Genomic DNA, 23242 nt, shown 5'->3' with positions numbered 1-23242 from the left:
GGCTACACAACCATGTATAGTGGCTTTTGAGGTTCTTGGCAATTCTCATGCTTTTGGAGTCAGGCTGGAAATATGAGCTAGTACAATGACGGTTAATAAGGTGGATGATAAAAGCAGGAAAGCATGTGTAACCTATTGCAAACAGTTACTGGTTAGTTACTAGCAACAGTAGTTACCAGAAGCTGTCAAATATCTCAATAAACAAACACTCACTGCATTCATACCAAATTTGATATTGATTTATTGCAGTATTGGGGCCCCAGGGAAAAGCCCTGCATTGTGCCCTCCTATGGTGCCTTCTTGGTTGAAAATATCAACAAAACAATTATTATTAAGAATTATTAAGCTATCAGGCTCACATCAAAATCAAGCAGAATAGGAGTGAATACAGTAACCATAAACAGTAGCTATTAATTTTTCTCCTGGGGTAATAATAAGACCTTGGCCTGGTGCCTGAAACTTATCAGAGGCCAAGTGAGCAGGCCTGAGGAAAGAGTCATGACGCCAGGACCATGAAGAAGCCTTTTCCCCAGCTGCCAGCTACTTAAACCCCAATAGCAGGAGCAATTGGAGAGGGACATCTAATTACAGCCTTAACCAAAAGGAAGGTTTATGTAACAGGAGGCAGTCATTAAGATACCCAGGTCCCAAGTTGTGTAGGGCTTTTGAAGGTTAAAACTCATACTTTGAATTGTTCCAGAAAGAAATAGAAAGCCTATGAGGCTATTTTCAAATGGTTGAGATATGTTCTCCAGGTCTATTCCCAGTACAGGTCAGTCTGAGACCTTCTGGTGTCAGAAGCAGTGTGCCAAATGCAGCTCCCATCTCTGCATTTTGAACTACCATTGTGATCATAATAAGTGATTTCAACAGGATGGGACTGGTTTCTAGTCACCACAGTTAACTATAAATGGACTGTGGTTCTTGTTGCATTTGGTATAAGCAGAATGCCTGGATCCATATTAAGAATGCTGGATTTTAAATGATTTAAATTAACATTGCAGTTTATGACTTTGATGTTCTTCTTTAGATTTCAAAAATTGGAAAAACTGAGATGGAGGAGAGGGAAGGAAAGGAATGGATGTAATTCCATATTTAAATCTTGCAGGGCCTGTTTAAAATCTGCATTTGGCTGACCCCTTGTCGGTTCAACAATTGAGACATTATCTGGATGACAAATGCCTCCTAGAATTAATCTCACATGACATCTGCTAGCACAAAGGTTGCACCATAAAGTAGAATGAGATACAGAGGTTTTCACTTTTTCTCTGCTATGAAGCAGAACGCGGGAATTTTGCTATATATTGTATTAGATTTTCCACCAAGTATCCCTTTCTCAAAAAGTACCTTTTGAAAACATTTGACTTTAAATTTGAATGACTCCCTGATAGATAATATGAATTTTAAAGATAATGCATTAAAGCAACAATTTTCAGCCTTTTTCATCTCACAGCACACTGAAAAGATGTTAAAATTTTCAGGGTACACCATTAGTTTTTTGACAACTGATATGGCACACTACACTACTGGCAGGGGGATCACATCCCCAATGGCCCTACTAATAATGCAACCCCCCTGCATTATGGGGGATGTCACTTGGTCATCCCCAGCCGTCCCCACAACAGTTCCAAGGTAGCCGGGATCCGTGGGGGGGTCACTTCTTCCCTGTCCCTCTGGGCATCACAGATGGCAAGGATGTTAAAAGACATGCAGTGAATAAAAAAAAAACAACTGTAGATCAGGTTCCCAAACTGGTGGGTCGCAACTCACCAGCCAGGGAAGCACCTATCTCTGCCACTTTAAGGGCAGAGAAAGGGGAAGGCACAACATGATCCCCAGGACTGCGCTGCTGCCAGGGACGGGAGGGGTGTTTTCAACGTACCTGCAGGCAGTGCTGCAGTACTGGGAGGTCTGGGGAATTTTGCAGGGTTCTCCATGCCTGCTAAAGTTTAAAAAAAAGAAAAAAGGGCACTTCCTGTTACATCACAAAAACCACAAGTGCCCATTTTTAAATATTTTTTTTAGACTTACAGAGTTTTGAGGAGGGCTCCCCAGACCCCCCAGGACCGCAGTGCTGGCTGCAGGTAAGTTGAAAACCCCCCCTCTTGTCCACATCAGCAGCTCGATCCTGGGGATCGCGTTGCTGCCTTCCCTGTCCCCCCGGAACAACTTACAGTGTTCCTTACTCCCTTGTAGGAGTTTGGGAAGCACTACTGTAGATGACTAACTAGTTTCTTTTCCTACTACTCTATTTAGTCATTCTATTCCAGGGCATGGTCCTTGCACCCATGCATGCAGCAAGATGAGCAAGTCTAAGAAGCACCAGGTGCTTCCAGTATCAGACCTGGCCAAATGCACAACGATGCATGTGAGTGAGACCCTACTTTATATGGCTGTGGCATATGTAATCCTGCCATTATCTGCTTATGGGTGCAGGATTCATCTGGGTTCCTGAATTTCCTGCTCTTAGAAATTGGATGAGGGTGCAATCCTAACCCCTTATGTCAGTGCTTTCCAGCACTGACGTAAGGGCAATGCAGTTCTGAGGGAAGGGAACAAACATTCCCTCACTTTGAGGAGGCCTCTGCGAGTGACACCCAACTGCAGGATGCAGCACATGTCCCATTGGCACCGCTATGCCAGTGCTGGAAAGGGATTAGGATTGCGACCTGAATTTCAGTCTAATTAAGGGACTCAGAGCTAGGCCTTTTGTTTCCCAGTCAGTTGCAGAAGAAGAAGCAAGCAGTAAAAATCAACAAGGAATAATGGCTACTGCATCTGGATGTCTTGGCAGCTTTTTCAGAATGCTAAGAAGCTTCTGGGGTGCTAGACAGATCCAAACCAGATTAAAAAACAGACAAAAAATAAAGGGAAATCAGAGATTCTCATCACACCTATGCAAGTGAATGACTTTTTTTGTCTGTTACTGATGGCTATCCTAGTAATATGTTTTGGTTAAGGTTTTCATTGCAGGCAGGCCTCGCATTTGATTGAATTAGAAAAATGAATGATTAAACTACAGTGTACTCTACAAAATATGCCGTAGCCTGTACGTTTTCAGGCAGAAAAGCAAAGCTGGCATCCCAGTCCTGATACAAACATGTGCCATCCCCCAGACCTGTGAAACATCTGCTTCTGGCTGCCAATCACTGTTGGAGACAGTCTGTCCATTTGTTTTCCAGCAGAAAAGAGAATTTCGCGATATTATATGCATAACCTAATAACAGTTCTAATTTTAAATTTAATTATATAAAAGATTGATTTTAAAACATGTTTCAATTATTATACAGGAGCAGTATTTCGCTGGAAGGAAAAAAAAACAATAATCCTAGGTCTCTGTAACACACACACACACACACACACACACACACACACACACACACACACACACACAAGAGGGCACCCTCACTGTGGTGGAAGAGAGAAAATATGCCGTTTATCTTGAAAAAAAATCCTCAAATGTACGTGAGGTTTCACAGGAAGAAGCACAAAATGATGCCTATGTTTATAGCAACTCCCACCCCACACCCCCAGCCCACAATGATGATGTTGTATCCCAGAATAAAATGTAGCCTGGCATCATTCTGAGAGGCACTGTCTATCTACTTTTGTTGATAATGGATTTTTAAAAATGTGTTACTTCTGTGGCAGATTGCATTTCGTTGCTGGTTGTCAGAATTACATTTCTGGTTGCCATTGGTGACCATTTCCTTTAGGCCCTGTTCTCAAAAAAAAAAAAAAAAAAAAAAGACAGATAAAAAAATGACAAAAGATGGTAATGGATGTAAATAAGGTGGAATAAGTTTGTTGAACCCTGGAATACATACTGAGGAAATGCCAGTCTGTAAATCAGCAGTTCTTCCACTTCCTATTATGGTAGGAAGAGGTGACTTGTTCAGGTAACAGAAATAAACCATGAGGCAAGCATGTCTTCAATTTGTGTATAATTTGTTTCATGTTTTAATGGACATAATGAGGCTCAAGCTTGATGCCAATATTTTCATTCAGCACCATTCAAAGTGAAAAATTTGAGTGAGAAGTCAACAAATTTTGAAATCTGGTTTGAGAAATAATGGAATTTGAACTATGAATTTGCGATTCATTTTCCCATGCTCTTTGTTATGGCATATCAATCTTCCTGCTTGAAAAAAAAAAATGAGAAAGGAAGTTTGATTTTTCAAGATTCTGAGACCTCATGGAAAATATTCAATTTCTTTCCTTAAAAACAGTTGGTAATTGTATTTTGTATTTGGTGTAGCACATGTGAATTAACTTTATTTGAATAAGAGTCCCCTCTTGCTAGGGACCTAGATATAAAACAATGAGATTCAGCAGGGAAAGCCGCTCTTCTCCTTGTAATTCTGTGAGGGGAGAAATTCCACTGTCTTCAATATCTTGAAGACCCTATTCAAGGTTTATAAGCACTGACTGCATCATACTATTGACTAGAGCAGGGGTCTCCAAACCCCGGCCCGGGGGCCAGATGCGGCCCGCGGTAAGCCTCTAGCCGGGCCACGGCCAGCCTCTTGTCCCCTAAAAGCCTCTGGCCCACTTGGCCAAACATGACTGGAACTATGCTCTGGTTGCATATGGAGGGTATTCAAGGGCCAGAGAGGTTGAATGTATGAGCCCATTCATTCATTTATTCACTCATCTAAGTTCCATCTCTAATTTATTTAAATAAATTTTATATTTAAAATTTTTTTTCTGGCCCTCAACACCGTGCCAGATATTTGATGCAGCCCTCTGGCCAAAAGGTTTGGAGACCCCTGGACTAGAGGGCAAGACTGGTCTTCTAAAATGGATCCAGTGGTACCCAAGTGTGGTGCTTTGGCCAGGATAGCCATCAATTCCAACAGTCACTGCAGCTGTCACTGCTTCCCCCCCCTTTCCTGGCTTCTTTCCTTTAAAAAAGGCAGAGAAGGTGGGGAAGGGAAAGAGGAAATGGGAGAGGAATAGTATTAGCTGTGTAGTCTTATCTTCTCCCCAATTCCTCTTTGAATTTTGAAGTGCAAAAGCAGAAACAAGGAGGAACAGGACAAGTAAACTTGATGTGAGGGGGGCAGCAGGGCTGATAAGGGAGGGGGGATGTGGATGAGGCATAAGGATGGAAATGTGGAGAGGTGAGAGATGTGGGGAAGATGGCGAGTAGGAGAGATGCAGAGGGAGGGGTGGGGGAGAAATGCAAAGGGGTGAAGAGGTGTGAATTGTTGGAGGCAACAGCAGGTGAGCTGAGCCACTCAGTGCATATATGATCAGAATTGTGTACATGTTGGTCTCTACCAGTAGAGGGAGCTAGTCCCTCATTTAAAGGCTTGTGGGTTGCTTTCTCCTACTTGGGCTGGAGTTCTTTTTAGCTGATTTTCCCCCCATCTGATTATTTTGCTGCCTATGTGTAACAATGGCTGCAGTTCTTTCTTTGCCCTAGTGAAGTGCTTAACAAAAAGTCAGTTTCGCTGTGCTTTAATCCCTCAGCTGGGTAAAATGGATGAGTTGGGGAGTGGGAGAGACGCTAAGGGACAGGGAGATGGGTTAAAATTTGCACGGTGCAGAAAGTGTGCCACAGGGTGAAGCAAGTGGTTACGCCTGCTAGAGAGAGAGAGAGAGAGAGAGAAAGAGAGAGAGAGAGAGAGAGAGAGAGAGATTTTTTGTTGTAATGATTAACTATTTCACTGAAAATTTTGAATATGTTATATATTTCAGACATAACTGGTTGTATCCTAACTTTGTGAGGGGTGCAACTCCATCATTGGAAGCTTCTTCTGTAAATGGAAGGTAAGTTGCAGTTATGCAGGGGCAGCTTTCATTCATGCAAGCCATCTATGCGTGCACAAAACTCTCCTTCCACAAACAGGGCCTTCAGAAGATAGCTCTTCATGATAGCTGATAAGTAACAGCAAATAAAAGCAATACCCAGGAGATGCACCATATATAGTGCTGATCAGTAAAAGCTAAGTATACCCTTCAAACTATTCCTCTGTTACAGTGGTTCTCAAACTGATGGGTCGCAACCCACCAGCTTGTGTGATGATGCCCTGTTCCCTTTAAGGGGCGGGGGTAGGGGGAAAGCAGAGAAGCAATCCCCAGGATCACACCCTTGCGGGGGAAAAGGGGAGGTTATTTTTAAACTAACCATACCTGTTCTCAGGGTCCAGGGGGTTGGGGGAGCCCCGCAGAGCACTTGCAGGCTCCCTGCGGTTTCTAAATAGTGAAAGTTGCAAGAGCAATTGAACCGGAAGTGGAATTTCTGGTTTTGTCACGCTTGTAGCTTTCACTATTTAGACGCTGCGGGGAGCCTGCAAGTGCTCTGCGGGGCTCCCCTAACCTCCTGGACCCTGAGAACACATATGGTTAATTTAGAAATAGCCCCCCTTCCCCCACAGGGGCGTGATCCTGGGGATCGCTTTGCTGCCCCTCCCCCACCACCACAAAGACTTACCCCAGGAGTAAATCTCCCGGGAAGTTTAAGAACCACTGCTCCATTAGGTAACCCAACTTCACACTGAAGTTATATGTCTGTGATTTAAGAAGTAGGTTGGGCCTTAATTGGTGTTGTTATTACGCAATCATAGTAACTTAGCATTAAAACAAATGAAGCAGTATCAAATATTCTAAAGGAAAACAAAAAGGTATTACACAGGTATACTCTTACTTTCCTCGGAAAGATCATTTTCTTCTGCTTCTCTCTCCATCTCTTTGCACCAGCCTTCCATCCTCTTAGTCTCAGTATGTAGCAACTTCATGAACCAGGACCCATCCCGTCGACATGGAGACATCCGTCCTGTTTCAACTGTCTCAATGGCTGGTTCTAACCAAGGTTCAGGTGGCGGGAGATTGGAGGTGTCTGCTTGGGTCCTATAATCTTCTCTGTAACTAAACAACCCCTGTGTCCGTACAGTTCTTACTGCACCATATTGAGTAGGGGTGCTAGGCTCTGAATGCCGCTGGAAAGAGCCACCAAATTGAAGTCCTTTATCCTCCATTGTTATATGTCCTGGGAAGCCTTCAAGTTCTAGGTCAGCCTGAACAGCCGCAGTCACACTATTTGAGCGCTTAAACCGTCCATGTCTGGAGAGGAATAAAAAAAATGACAGCAATAATCCAGCAATGCACAAATTAATATATTAGCAAAAACATTTGTTTCTGAAAATAATCATACATCATCCCAACATGGCGGCCATTCAGGATTTTGCAAACGCACTGCTTTTTAGCAACTTTAATCAAGAACTGACTGTGGTTATTTGAGTGAAGAAGATGAAGTACAGTCTCTAAAGGATAGTGATCAGAACAAAGATATGAATGAAAAACATTCAAACCATGTTTGGAAATGAGTATTGATTTGTTTGCAGAGTTAAAAAAAAAAACATAGCATATAATTTGCAAGCAAACTAGAAAAAAGTACTTTGAAAAACCTGCAGGGACTCACACTATCATTGTACCAAATAAAGGCAAACACCACCACAATCCTATTCACGTCTACTCTGAAGTAAGTCCTACTGAGGTTAAAGGAACTTACTCCCAGGTATGTGTGTATAGAATTGCAGCCTAAATGAGTTATATACCTTCAGATCTACAATAGGAAGGGGCGTTGCTTATACTCAGGACTGGACTTATGCTGAGGAAACTGGAAGCATTTGCTTTGATGGCACTGCCATTGGGGCAGCAAAATCCACTGTCTTGTGGTACCACTGTCCCTTGCCATCACTCATCCCACACACAATTTGCAGCTGACCAATATGGTAGTTTTCTGTAATTCTGCTGTGCTGCCCTGAGCCCACTGTCCCAGAGCCTGCCTGCGGAAGAATGCTGCGCTGGCCACTCTGCACATGCATGACATGCTAGCTGAGCGGAGGTGGCCTGGGAGAGCAGCTGTTTGCTGCCTTACCGCTGACAGGTGGTGCGTTGCTATCTCCACTGTGCAAGCTTGACTTGCTGTACTTAGCCATTCCCTGTATCCCTTCTTCTCCCTGGGGACACACCCCAAAGCCTCCCCGTGTTCCCATCATTCTCCACACAGGCTAGTCCAACATGTTTGACTTTTCACCCAGAAAGCATCCTCCTGCCTTGGGTGTACCACTAGGTCTCTCTCACATGCCACTCCTCCAAAGTAAGCTGTGCCTGCTGTAGCTGGCTAGAACCATACCAGCCAGTGGCTCAATGCAACCAAGTGCTGTGCCTGCTGTTATCTGCTCCATCAGTGACTCATTCCCCTTTCTCTCACCCCAAACAATAGCCATTCCATGCTGTCTCATGGGGCTTTCCACCCCCAAAAGCTAGCGAGTCAGCTTTTACCTTGGCCTGAGCACTCCAATAAGTAGTCTGAGCCAGAGGAACTGGGCAGCCTGCCATTGCCTCCCTCCTCTCCTGAGAACACATTTCCTAATGTGAATATGGGTGGTGCAGCTTTTCATTTTGCTCCCAGTCTGAGCTTGGGCTTTGCCCAGAGCCAGCAATTAAGTAGCTAAATACAGGCATACTGTTTGGCTTCAGGGTTGATGCCTGCCTGTGAGGAAGCTGGCAAAGAGAGGTGCTCCTTTGGTCCGGGCTGCAATGCCTAAGCATTTGCAGCCAAGTGCTAAAATCCCTGAAATCTTCTGCTGGCTTGGAGGCTGGTCCAAAGAAGAAGAAGCAGGGGTAGTTGGGGTAGGAGCAGGAATACTGCAGGAAGTGTATATGGTGAGATAAAATATGCTAGAATGGCAAGCTTGCCGTTTTGTTGCATTTTATCTCCTCCCATCCCAGCCACTGCAACGCAGTTCTGAAAGAATAAGCTGGAGCAAATTGCTTAGGGTTGCAGAGATTCTCCCTTTTCTTCCTTTCCACACTGGTTCTTCCCTCCCCATCTAACTTCTTGTTTTGTGGCATTTTTTTCTGAACCTCTCCATCTAGCACACAGTTAGTGGGAAATAAGCTCCACTACATTTAATGGGATTTACTTCCCAGTAAACATGCTTAGGTTTATGCACATAAAAGTACTCCCCATTTCTTCTAATGTAGGTAAATGAGTTGTGATAATTGTGTTATCAGCAGTTACAGTCGTCGTCTGATATCCAAGGAGCCTAATGTAGTTCTGCGCTCAGCCATAGGTCCAAGGTTTTGCACTTTCAACAATACAATCAATCCTAATTACTGTGAGCAGGTTTCACTGCTGCCATCACTTGCTCCTGTTCACAGAAATGCAGTCTTGCAGGAGGCAAGCAGGCCTGAACTTTTCTTCCTGATACTCTGCTTTTCCATGAATTTGGCTGCTCTATAACAAGACTTTCAACTGAATCTCATGCATCTGTACTCACAGGTAACTGTCTTCTCTGGGACTTGCTCCCTTGCAATTGTGTTTAGGGTTGCAGTCTTAGTTGGAATAAAAGGGAGAATTTCAGCACAATCTACTGTCCAGTCCTAAACACTGTAAATCCCACTGGGATTTGTCCTTCATCTTGGGCAGCAAAAAGTTCTTGGACCGACCCTTACACTCATAGTTGTTGGCCAAATGTTTGCAGTAAATGTACACATGCATATATAACTCTGTACACATGCATATCTTCTCATATCACATCTCTCTCTCTTTCTTACAAACACAAGAACACACATGCACACACTTTTTGCGCCTTTGCTTGACATACCTTTTATCATCTTCCACTTGCACTCCAACTGAGTGATATTCCCGTAGGCCCCTGCTCTCAGTATCTGAATCGGTTGCTGTTTCCACCTGGTCAACACAAAACATAAATCTGCAGAAGTGAACATTTGTGATTGTTTCTACTTTCTTAATTGACATGAACAGAATATTTCCTCATTGATAACAAGTCAGTCCCACTGATTCTGGGGGCATGAGATGTTCTTGGAATCACAGCACAGGAACTAAATCATTCAGGGTCTGGTACAAAGATGGCGACATTTTATTTTATAACATGGAGAGTAATTGCTTGTGTTCTACTTTGCAGCCCTTTTCATACACAGGGTGAACCAAAAGTAGGTGGACAGTAAATTATAAAATTTATTTTGAGATTACATATACAGTTATATTTACTAATACAATTAAATATAACACAAACGCCATAGTTATAATGAACACCATCGTTATAGTATAACCCTAACCCTATTCCACCTACTGTCCACCTACTTTTGGTTCACCTGTATTTGGAAAGTGTAGGCTGAGCATGTGTACCACTTGTGCCTGCTCTTATCTGCCACATACTCAAATCTGTCTGAGCATGGAGTTCACACATGTGCAGCTTGCACACACATAATTGTGTCCATGCAGTCAGACCCCCACAAAAAGCAACATTTCCAACTGCTTGGAGAGAACCTACATGCACCTTACCTGCCTGTGGACAAAGAGCTATGAATGTTTGGAAATCAGAAGCAGAGACAGCAGGCATGACTTGCACCAAACATAATCACTGCTCTTATGCCTAGTCTTTTAGTGCCTGATCAAAACTGAAGTTTTAATTTACATTTTAAAAGTTCTGAATATCATGAAATTCTTGATGCCAGAAAACCAATGTGAGGGACTTATACTGTTCCAAGTTATCATTCTGCGCAGCTTGCCAATGCTGACACTGACTAAATACCCCAATGACTGCTTCCACTTTTTAATACCTTTCATTTGCTTGCCATGCCTAGAAGCTGAAACCAATGCCAAATGAGGATTTTCTATGCAGTTTGGCAAGGTAAATATTTTAGTGCCAAGTGTACAAAAATAAATTTGGGCAATGAAGAGGGGGAAAAAACTCCATGAAAAGAAAACAAAATGGGAGGTTTTAGTTTTACCCATGTGATCAAGTACCTTTAAGAAATGGAAAATAGACGCCAATGTACACTTCACATGGACAAATTCCCCAACATGATGATGATCATCATTTACACAACATTTAGGGTTTTCAAAATGCTACACATAAGAACATATGAAGAGCCCTGCTGGATCAGGTCAACGGGCCATCGAGTCCAGCTTCCTATAAATCACAGTGGCCCACCAGATGCCAACCAGCCCAATCCTACTGCAGTAATTTTCAGTAAAAAACCAACGTATAGGCAAAGGGTTAAAGGTCCTCTCTGTTTGCAACAAGGTCACTATCCAGACCAAGCCCCTCCCCCACATCAGCTACTCTAAATGGAAACATGCACACACTGGAGATGATGGCATGTTTAATGGCAGGCTAGTTTGGCCCCCATGATGATGACAGAGCAACAAGAAAAACAAGGGGAGGAAAGAGAATGACATGCTTCTTTGTAGCATTCCATGTATTCCATAGGAATCTAAAACAGAGATAACCTTCAATGTCTACTTTTCCCTACTTAACTCTGAGATTATATTGTGGAATAGAGATGACGACATGACTCCCACTGCCCTGAGTACTGTATGCCTGATTGCCTATTCCTCCAAAAATCTGGATTCTGCAATGGCTCTGTGTGGAGCGAGCGCCTACTGGAGCTGGTAGCCGATTTCCACCTGCAGAGCCAAAGAGGTTTAAATGAAGAGTGAAAAGAGTCACAGCAGCTCCCTGTCTTGCGTTCAGCTGCTACTGTTCGTTTGCAAACTGTGTTAAATTGGAGCATAATGTTAAACTTCGAGTAATTAACAATTCTGCCCAGACTGGAAACACTCCCAGGTGCGTTCTGGTATCACTGCACAGTCATCTAATAAGTAAGTTGGGGGTGCAGTTAAGCAAATAAATATGTAAATAAAAGCATTATATCTCAGGGATTTTAAATGCAGGCTTCAGTAGCATAATCACCCTTCCAGGTTTTTGAAGTGCATATTGTAGTTCCTGGGCTGTAAAAAAGACTACTTTTATTCATTGCAACTGTGGCAAAGAAGTATGGTAAAATATTTTTTCGTTTATAAATGGTGTGACCATAAAATTAAGTTGACTATAGAAAATCCTGGAAAAATAATTTGATTTTGTCTTGATTTTGTCCTTCCAGTCTTGTGAGTCACATATTTATTCTCAGTGGGATCTGCCAAAGGGATGGCTGCAGGAAGTCTTTGTCCTACCAAAAATATACAGTGCATCCTTTTTTAGAGCCCATACCTTTGACAAATAATGTTTGTCATTTGTGATACTTGAAAGCAAGCAGTAGGGACTGAACATCAGATGCCTTGTTGCTATAGAGATTCAACGGTGTCTGTGTAAATTGCTGAACAAATGTATTAAAGGATTTTGGAAGTCCGCAAACCAAAACAGTTAAGAGCAAGACAGATATAGCCTTTCTAAAGTGTATCACTTTAAGCTGCAGGAAGAAACAAAGGGTGAGGGGGGCAAATACCTCCCCAGATGTTAGCTCCCATATCTGCCTCCCCCCCCCCATTCTGAGCTCATTGCTGAGTCATGAATTGAAAATATGTCTGTAAGCCCAAATCTATACACTTGAAAGAGAGCATCTCAACTTGCGCTTCCACCATTGGGAACTCCCTCTAGGAGTGTCTTTGTAACAAATAAGCAGAAAAACTGAATGGCATTAATCAGATTTTCAGGGGATCCATCTCTGCAGTATCAGGGATTACCTACTCCTCCTGCTTCAGAAGACCTTGACTTTTATATGGATCACTGACACTACTTTCCATTAATTGTAAATCGTTTTCTAGAATCTTTCAGTGACCATTGGCCTGGTAAGAGAGAACCACTTGAGAGTCTACTTCGAACTCTGCATTGTAGATTAGCATTTTCAGTCACCTGTACACCTCATTATTCTGGTGCTGTAACAGCAATGTTGTCCACACCTAACAGAAAGGTACACAAGGACAACCTGTTGTGTTGGCAACCTTCAGACTCGAAAGACTATGGTATCGCGCTCTGAATGGTGGTTCTGGAACAGTGTCTAGTGTGGCTGAAAAGGCCGATTCGGGAGTGACAATCCCTTCCACACCGGGAGCAAGTGCAGTCTGTCCCTGGTCTGTGTCCCTGGCAATGGGCCTTCCTTCTTTGCCTCTTTGCCTCAGACTGTTGGCCAAGTGTCTCTTCAAACTGGGAAAGGCCATGCTGCACAGCCTGCCTCCCAGCGGGCCGCTCAGAGGCCAATGTTTCCCACCTGTTGAGGTCCACTCCTAAGGCCTTCAGATCTCTCTTGCAGATGTCCTTGTATCACAGCTGTGGTCTACCTGTAGGGCGCTTTCCTTGCACGAGTTCTCCATTGAGAAGATCCTTTGGGATCTGGCCATCATCCATTCTCACAACATGGCAATAGTTACTAGCATGAATTTATAGCTATTCTGACCCTGATTTCAAAAGGCAGAGGGGAACAGACCACAAGTAGAGAGGAGAGTTGGGCTGGAGCATCCATTCTAGTTCATCACTCTTCTATCCTCCACACTTCCTCTTTCATTCTATTCTCTTCTTCCTTTGTGAAACCAGAGAGAAGGAGGAGGGGGAGGAGTGTGGTATGGGTTGAGCTGCCATGTAAGAAGGGGGTAGTATTTGGTGAGTTTCCTCAGCCACTGACCCTGCCATTTGCCTTTGAATCTCTGTTTACCCATGTCTGAACCTGATCTCAGCTTATTTTAAGCCGCACCATCTGCCTCTAGTCCTTCAAAACACCATATATCTGCTCTGGAACCTGATCACCAGCTTGTTTTCCCACTCCAGTTTCCTCAGACCATGCTGGGCCCTGACACTTGCTTATTACCAAGTAGAAAAGGAAGAATACAACATAAGCAACCAATTACTACAGGCATGATACAACTTTTGGTAATCTCCTGTGAGGAAGTAAGTTTACGGTAGTCCCCTCCCCACTGGCATATCATCAGTAGAAGAAACCTTACTACTTTATGTCAGGTGTTACTTGAAGAGTGGATCCATACACACATAATGAGGAGGTACTGTTCTAACATGGAAACTACATTGGTTCAAGATGCAAGAAGGGAAAGTATGCACTTGCGACCCTAAGTGAAACTGCTCACATACCAACAAGTTATCACAACAAAGCTATGCAGGTCAGTTATGAGAATGGCTTTTAAAAAATGCCTTTCCATTGGAAACATCAGGTGCTAAAGACCTCATCCACAAGGAACTCAGTTTTCCCTTCCCTCACATTGCACAGCCAACAACTGAAGGGGAAAAAAGTCATAAAGGCTACTCTTTTTCCTCCATGGCTTTGGCAGCATAAATGATGACACAATGGCAATCGACATCCTAGAACAGTGTTTCTCAAATTGTGGGTTGGGACCCACTAGGTGGATCGCGAGCCAATTTCAGGTGGATTCCCATTCATTTCAATATTTTATTTTTAATATATTAGACTTGAAGCTACCATGGCATGTGACTTCATTGGGGAAACGTTACAGATCTGTACTTTTAACAGACTACTCTGTATATGCTTTTAACAATGGTAGTCAATGGAACTTATCCCTGGGGAAGTATGGGTAGGATTGCAGCCTAGGATAGTTAAAAATTTTCCTGCTTGATGATGTCACTTCTGGTCATGACATCACTTCTGGTGGGTCCTAACAGATTCTCATTCTAAAAAGTGGGTCCCAGAGCTAAAAATGTGAGAACCACTGTCCTAGAACATCAGCCCACCTTGTTTACAAAGTTGAGCACCACCATGAAGGAAGCACTTGGTGGTTTCTGCTTCCAAAACAGTGCAGAAAATGGCAGTGTTCTTCCTTGGTGGCGAAACACAAAAGGACAAACAGAGAAGGCCTTTCCCTTCAAGGTCAAAAAAAAAACACAAAACCACTGACTGTGGACAATAATTTCATTGCTGGCAGCATTCTAAGTAAAGGCCTCTGAGGGATTGAAAAAGAGATGAACATGCTGTTCACCTGTGGCTGAGCAGTATAATTTTCATATCAAGCATTGACGACAGGTAGCCTGCCTAAAGACAGATTCATTCATTTTATTTCCAGGCACTGCACATTGGCTGAACTCTTTTTCTGCCTGGCCACATTGCCATGATGTGAATTACAATTAATGCTAAGCAGCCAGGGATTGTTTGTCAGGTTATTAGAAGCCACTGAAGCCGAATGACTCATTTGGTGCTATTTATGGAGCTGAGGCAAGCGACTCATCCCAGAACAGGTGTTAATGACAAGCTACCTGAATCCCTATAGAGGAACGCCGACTCTTAAGAAACTCCTCAGCTTTGGTCACTAGGATGGCCTTGTCGCTGGTTCGCACTGAGGCGCTGTGACTCTCAGACACGTGGCGCTGTGCAGCTGCGGTTTCCATGGCAAGGTTCATGGCCTTGTTACTATCCAAGCTCTCGGTAGAGTTGTACATTCCTCGACTGTCTTGAGGCCACGGGGAAATCCTCTGAGTCCGGCTATCATGATAGGCATCCTGGGTGGATTCTGTGCTGCTCTGTGCTGTTACTGAGATTAGTGGCTTAGAGGTGGTGCGAGGGGGAACAGGCGGTGGTGTTTTTTTGTAACTTGTGTAAGTTACGGCTACGGAAGAAATTGTGAAAAGAAAGAAAAGAGAAAACATGATTAAGTCAAAGCTGGTTGCAAATAGTGGGAAGGACAAAAACACTCAACGATGGATTATGCTACTTCAGAACTGGAGGTAGTTACGATACGTGCTCATCTGCGAACCTTACAATCGGCATAAATCTCCCTTGTGTGGTGAATGGGTAGCAAAAACAACAGTTTCATTTCAATACATACAGGAAACAATGACTGTGACTGCTTCTTCTGGTCAAATGAGACCCTTCAGCCACATCGAAGATAAAAAAGCAGAAAATTGCCATAAATAAGTTTATGCATGGAGAGAGTCAGAAATCTGGGTTTGTACACAGATGTTTGCTCATTTGTGCTCCAAATAGCAAAAGAACAGAACTGAAGCTACTGGGATGCCTGAGGCAGCACATCACTCCACTGCTCCCCCTTACCTGGCTCCCTTTCTCCATGTGGATTCGTGAATCAAAGCAGGAAATGTGAAGCATGCCAGGATGGCTCCCAGAGCATGCTACATCTCCCCCTTTGTTGAAAGAGCCCACAGGGAGGAAAGGGTGAACATGCATCTTCTCCCAGTGGACTATTTTAACGCCCTGATGGAGGAAAATGAGGGAGCCAGATTGCTGTACTCTGTGGACTCCCTGAGAGGGTACCCAGGATTGCCTGCTTTGATTAAAGAGCCACAGAGAGGGGGGGGGCAGCTCTGTCCATGGTGGTGGGCAGGAGGTGGCTGGTGTCTGTTTGCTGCCCATCCGTTTGGCCCTCAATCTGCCATTCAATGCAAATGGGCTCGATTGCATCATAGATGGCCTAGCTCTCTAACAGAAGTATGACTTTCTTCCTTTCCATTAAAAACTAGTGTGGAATCTACCATGACTGAACGGATTAAGGAAAGGTTGCAACAAAACTGTAATGAACCTGGCTTCCCTATGCCTCAAGCACATCAGAAGAGAACTCATGTTAGGTTACAGGTATTACTAAGGTAAAGGAGGACAGAAAGCACACTTAATAAAAAGCATGGTTGTGACACGGGAAGGAAGCTGGGCCAGCAAACCCTACCATGAAGCACAGTGAAGCAGGCTGCATCAGCAGCAGATTGTGGACCAGTTCCCAGAGGCAGCATGGCAGCCCCCCCAGCATGCCCCCCCCCATGACTGGATTCAAGAAGAATGAAGATGAAATGGCACCACACTGCTTTTCCTCTGCTCTTCTCAACAGAACAGAAAGAAATGGGACAGAGATTTGAAAGAAGTAAGGAAATAGGAGGTGAGGTTTTATTAGACAGAAACAGAGAAGGGGACAGGAAGGAAGACATTGTAGTGATCTCCTTCAGGCAGCAAAGTATCAAAAGCTGGCACTGGAGGGAAAAATGGTCAAAGAAGGAATATGCTAGCTACACAAAGCTGCTTTTTCTAGAGCAGAGCTGCACTGGCAGATGGTTCCTCTCTTAACAAGGAAGAGTATGGCTTTATTCCTTCCTAGAATGTCCCTATTTTAGTTGTTTAAGACCTAGAGGGAGGTGGTTAGGGAAGACTGTGAGAACAGTTGGCTAAGGGGGCAAATAACACAGGCCTACAAAACTGAGGGTCAGAAAAGTTTTTCCCAAACTTTATGGTGGTTTGATATGAATTTGGGGTGCCAATTCAAAAAAAATGGCATCTGTTTTGCCCTATCACTTCTAGTTTTGGAGATATAGTATAGCCTCATTAGTGAATGGTTCAAGCAGCTTCCTCATGAGGAAGCCATGGTGTAGGATTCCTCATGAGGAAGCTGCTTGAACCATTCACTAAAGAGGCTATACTATATCTCCAAAACTAGATAGGGCAAAACGGATACCATTTTAGGAATCAGCACTCCAAATATACCCAGGATATGGTGTAACATTTAAGGAAGCAAAATGTGTGTTGGCCTGTGTAATCTTTTGCACCACAATCATGTCTGACAAAACCCCAAAAGCTTCTTCTCAGAGGCAAAGCAACTGCAGAGATATTTTTAGGTAAAGAAGGAGAAGATAAGGTTGTGTTTAACCTTCACTTGTCAACCCGTTTCCCCTTGAAAGCCCCCTCTCCAAACTGTGGTTTCCTTTGCAGGCTTCCAGGCTCATGTTTGTGAGGTAAAAGTTGAGAGAAGAAAGGGATTGCAGGGCAAGAGTCAGCATGCCTTTTCCCTCTGCTCTTAACTTCTTTCAGTTGTCTCCTCTCACAAGTGTTTTCACAGGAAAAGAGGTCAATGGGTCTTTGTTACACACAATTGGAGTGTAATATGAAGTGTGCCCCAAAGAGCAAATTTGCCTAGCAACAATTCCAGAAACTATCTATTGTTATTAATACAAAATAGATTTGGGGGAAAAATGATCACAAACAAACAATATGGAACAGCAGTTGCTAATCTCCTGCCTGCCTCCTGCCCCCCTTTGCAGGGTTTTTGTGTCCATTGCACAGCTGTATGACAGGCAAAGAGCCATACCTCACCCACCCACACAGGAATTCTTCCAGAACAAACCTGGAAGACTAGAAGCAAACAGACCAAAGTTATGCATGACTTATGCCATTTTGGAATTGCTGACTCGGATTAAGAATGTTGCAAATGGAGTATAGATGTTCACAGCATAAAATATTCTCCACTGGCCTATTGCAATGACATATTTTTAAAGGCTGGAGGAACATGGATGATGATTATTAAGTGCTAACTGTGTGTGCTGTCATCACTGAAGTCCACTTCAAATGTTAGCAAGGCATGGGACAGTAAACAGGTGCACACTGGCAACTGATGTCCTTATGCTAATGCGCTCATTGGCCATGGCTTCCATTAGGCCCAGCATTCAACACTTGCCTATAGGCAGACAGCCAGGGTTTGAAACCATTAGAAGGATCTCTAGAGTTGCCACCAAAAGACAAAACACTGAATGTGGGGGTGGCTGCAAATGTGACCATGAAGTGCATGGGGCAGGGTGTCATAAATTGTCATGACACAATTTATGACACCCGTGTTGTTTGCCCACAGCCTTTCTAAAGTCTGAAGAAGGCTTCAGATGACAGATCATCTATAACTGTCCAGGAGCAGAATTGCTGCCCTTGTCCTTGCACCTACCTATCCCACTGGGAGGGTCTGCCAACCCCCCACATACAGCCATTCAGCCCCATGTCAGAGTAACCAAGATTATTGGGTAGTATACTGTTACCAAACCACTCACAGTCTCCACAGTGAGCACTGCAGCCAGTAGGTGGGCTGCAGCTGGGTCCTGAGATTATGTATGCCTCTCCAAGGCAGGCTGCTATGTAGGTGGGGTATGGGCTGAAAAAGGGCCGCATGTGCCCATAAAGCAGGCCAGTGTAAAGGGTTCAGTTAGTGCCAGTGATGAGACAGTAGCAGCAGAATGCAAGGCTATATCTCCGCAGCTGCTGGAGGAGAGAGCAACCCGAGGAGACTGTCCTGTGGGGGAGGGGAAGAAGAAATGGGTGCTGTGTAACCCCCTCCCCTCTTGAAGCCTATCTGAGGCAAGAAGGGAAGGCTCTCCAGGCTGGACAACAGGATCCTTCCCAAGTGGATGGTCTCACCACTCTGCCAGGTAATTGCAGGTAACTGACTTATCAAGTGGTCGCATATCACAGAGACTTAACATTTGTATAAGTGGTTATTTGAATTCACTCTTGTACTAGTTAAAATCCAACAGAAATCATCTACTTACATTTTCATCTGACGAATGCTTCAGCTCATAATCCTAACACCAGCTAAGGTAAATTGTGTGTACTTGTTTTTAAGATTTATATGGCAAATATTGAATTATAAGTAGATCACAAGTTAAACTTGGGCTGTTAAAAATAAGGACTATGGGCCAAATATGCCCCAAGGATGCTCTTTATCCAGCCTGCATGATAATTGGGCTCTCCCACAGCACCCCTTTCAGCAGCACTTCTTCCACTGAGGCCTTGGGAGAGAGAGACATAAAGAATCCTCAGAAGGCAAGGAACACTATGGGGTAAGGGGCAGACCAAGATGGGTGACAGAAGGAGATGCTGCCAAAGTCCTGGGAGAGACCACTTATCATGCAGGGCACCCTTTCAGCACCACTGCATCTGCCAAGGTGTCACTTTGCAGAGCACCTGAGTGCCTGCATGCTAATTGGGTTCTCCCAACATGACAATTGGGCTTTTCCATATCTTGAAAATATGAACAAGGTTTCCATATTTTCTGTCATTTTCTACTGAGTTCATATATGAAAACCAAGTGCTTGTTTCAGTCCATCATCTGATTAATGACATCACTTCCTACTTAATGATATCACTTCCGGCCCTCAGCAGGCGCCATGAATGGAACATGTTTGACACCCCTGTGCTACACCATTCATAGAACCTGCCGTAGGATGGCTGCAAATGGTCTGAAAGATCAAAAATTTTGTTGTCTCATATATCTCCTCTTCAAGTATCTTGAAGTCTTATGTTCTTATGAACTTCTTCCCATGTTGAGTGAGCACAGGAAAGGGAGAGTAGGATCCTTCAGTGGCTGCACATTAGAGATGTGTGGTCATTGGAGGCAGATGAGAATCTGCCTCCTAACCGCACCCCCTCCATGTGTGGTGCCTCTGGCACACGGAAGGTCTTCTAAGGGCTAGAGAGGCTGCGTGCAGCCTCTCTGGCTGTTTGAAGGCCTTCTGAGACCTCCACAAGGCCTTAGAAAGGTACTTCTGGCTTTTCAGAAAAACCGGAAGTAACTTTCTAAAGCCTTCTGAGACATTAGAGGGCCTTCTGAGGGCTGAAGAGGACATGCACGGCCTCTTAGGTCCTTGGAATATCTCCAGATGCAATGGAGAGGTCACGTTTGAAGGTGACCCAAAAGTGACATCACTTGGGTCACGGGGCACTGTGACATCATATACCTCACCAGCACAAGAGGTCATTGTATGTCCCTATTGCACATTCATCATTTGTGAGCAAGTGGATGTACCTGCATACACCATGTACCGCATGTACTCCAACACAGCGTTGGAGGCTGCTGGAGGTCACCTTGGTGAAAGGGGATATTTTTCACTAACCCAGTGTAACATCCTAGCCTGCCCTATGGGGTTATTCAGATCTGTGCTGCTATTTGGCTGGTGCAAATCAGCACAGCCCATGTAGGGTACCAAGGTCTGGAAGTGGGGGTTAGGATAGAGCGTGCATTGCCACTGACAATCCCACCCCCTCTGAGCCCAATTCACCCCCTTTTCTGCCCTCTGCAACCCAGAAACGTCCTCTCCCTACCTCCAGAATGTTCTTCTGCTAGCCCCTCCCACCCCTTCGCTGCCCAGTGCTATATGCACCTGTGCTGGCCTGCATGGGAATTGGAGCCAGAGCCAGCAGGCATTGTGCTGGCACGGTCTGCTCCTTAGGTGGCGCAAACATGCTTCACGACATGTTTGCAACACTCAGGAGCTGGGGGGGGGGCCTACGTCAGCTGAAGTGAACTTTAGGATTATGCTGTTAGTGCTTGTAGTCTTGAATTCAGACTACAGAGAGTTCAGACTCAGAGAGTTCAGAGACAATTATACAGAGAGACAGAAAAGAGACCCAGAAGCAGAAGGAAAAACCAGATTCAGAAACTAGAATGATCTGTAGGCAAGAAACAGGCAATGTATTAACTATACAATAATGTCTTTATTTTAAAATAGCAATAAAATATTATTTATACATTCTGATAATAGATTTATTTTTAAAAATAAATTTAAAAATAGTAGCATCATTAAAACAATTAATGCTCAGTTACCTAAATGCTTTGTTTTGTTAATAATTACTATCAAATCATTTTTTAAAAATTATAAAGAACTACACCAATAATAACACACAATAACTAATAAATTGTTTTATTATATCGTAACTTTACACAAGTACCTATGATCTATGTATAAATTATATATTGATAAAAGAAATCATAGTCCCTAACAAGAAAATCAGTAAACATAGTGGCATTACAAAAATATTACAAAATGTATAGAAAGTTTAAAAGATTTTTTTTAAAGGCAGAACACTGCACAATGCTTTAAAAAGAATATTATTTCATTCTGAATGTGTTCCTCACAGTGTCTCCCTTGTCTCCCCTTCACAGGACCAATGCCAGAGTCTTCTCTGCTGCCTTCATGAGCTTCATATCTTTCTTGCCAGCTCTGTGAAAGTTCTGTTTGAAAAATGACAGGCACAGTTGCTTACCTATATGTGTGCAATAATCTTGTTAGACAGATTTGGGCAGGGATGACTTAAAGTTGCTCAAAGTTAAACTACTAAAAGTTAGCTTAAAAATGCACTAAACCAGTGATCAAACCAGAAGTTTGCCCGCAAACCAGAAGTCACTTCCAGTTGCTTCTGTGGGCCATTCTGTGGCTCGCAGAGGCCAAGAGAGTGAGTCACGGGCCCAGCACAACCTGGATGAGGCCTCTGGGGGCTTCCAATAAGGCAGTGGTTCCTAAACTCTCGGGGAGTTCGGGAGCTGCTGTAAGTCTTTGCAGGGGAGGGGGGGGGAAATGCAGCAATGCAATGCAGTTTTACACTTACCTGAGCTCACACTGGCCTCTGGAGGGTGCAAGGAGCCTTGCAGACACCCCTGCAGGGCTCCCCAAGCCTTGTAAAATCTAAAAATAAAGATCGCGACCCACTTTCAGTTTGCAATTGCAACCGGAAGGGGGTCATAATCTTTATTTTTAGATTTTACAAGGCTTGGGGAGCCCTGCAGGGATGTCTGCAGGGCTCCTTGCACCCTCCAAAGGCCGGCGTGAGCTCAGGTAAGTGTAAAACTGCCCCTGAAGCCCTGGCAGCAGTGCAATCATCCTGATCACATCGCTGCATTCCCCCTCCCTGCCCCTTAAAGGAGCACAGACGGAGCTTCTCTGGCTGGGGCATCACAACGCCCCAGTTTGAGAACTTCTGCAATAAGGCATAGCTGCGCTACCAGGAGCATTGTGTTGGGCCCAGTGCACATGGGGTCGCAACCCACAGTTTGGGAAACGCTGCACTAAATGTTCAGTGGAGGCACACTTCTCAGAATAGTAATGTTCAGCAAAGTGTTTCTCGCACTTAGTTGATGTGTGATGTTCACAGTTCCATTAATGAGATTTAATGAAGTCAAATCTGTTCAAAGACCTGTTGCGTTCACCATACTGGTCATGCAATCAATGAAATTATGGTTGCACAGGTGAAAGTTAAACATATTCACATTGATGCGGATGATGCCCAACTTCTAGAGGGAATCCTCTCGCACCACTGGACAGATGACTGAAATAGGGAAAGCATGGCTGAAATGAATGCTACATAATTTGAAATATGTCAGATAGTTCTGGAATTTGTCAGACAGGCAAATGTCCGAGATGGAATTTGGTATGCACAACTCTGCTGATTCCTTAATGGCCTAGAAGTTGCAACTGGGTATTGGAACTCGGTTCTAGGACTAACAAACAACTTTGGTCTATAACATCTGGGAAGGGGAGATATCCTCAGAATAAGCTGTGGTTTGGGCTGCAATTTGGTGACCAAGTCTTCTTCCTCACTTTTGGGAATGCTTTGGGGAATCCTAGGGTCACACTGCTGCTGCAGCTGCTGACACTGCCTGCCTCAGGCCATGTTTCAGGGAAGGAATGCTTCCTCTTTCCCTACCTCCGGCTGCCTGTCATCCACCTCCCATATCTGGCACTGCTCCCTGGAAGCTCTTCTTTCAGAGGAGAGTGGCTTAAATGCATTAGCAGCTTCCACCTGAACTACTGTGCTTCATTTTGTGTCCCTTCTGGTCCAGTTCTGCAAACATCCAAAGTGACTGATTTGGACTGACTGAGATGCAAAACTGTTGGGAGCCTACAAGTAGTATGTACTTACTGGCTGATGGCTA

General features: G+C 44.0%; 1 protein-coding gene across 1 annotated transcript in view; it reads right to left on the bottom strand.

Annotated features, from left to right (window-relative positions):
- DLGAP2 (DLG associated protein 2) overlaps positions 1 to 23242 on the bottom strand; it is an 89235-nt gene that overhangs the window by 18849 nt on the left and 47144 nt on the right. Inside the window, exons 5-7 of the mRNA XM_066640411.1 lie at positions 15036 to 15385; positions 9621 to 9706; positions 6653 to 7068 (exon numbers count right to left, since the gene is read on the bottom strand). Coding sequence (XP_066496508.1) covers positions 6653 to 7068; positions 9621 to 9706; positions 15036 to 15385 — 852 coding nt within the window. The remainder of the gene's footprint in view (positions 1 to 6652; positions 7069 to 9620; positions 9707 to 15035; positions 15386 to 23242) is intronic.

This window comes from Tiliqua scincoides, chromosome 1 (genome assembly GCF_035046505.1).
Source record: "Tiliqua scincoides isolate rTilSci1 chromosome 1, rTilSci1.hap2, whole genome shotgun sequence".
NCBI classification, from domain to species: domain Eukaryota; kingdom Metazoa; phylum Chordata; class Lepidosauria; order Squamata; family Scincidae; genus Tiliqua; species Tiliqua scincoides.
Note: the sequence above shows the minus strand (reverse complement) of the source record. Positions and strands in the feature narration are given on the sequence as shown.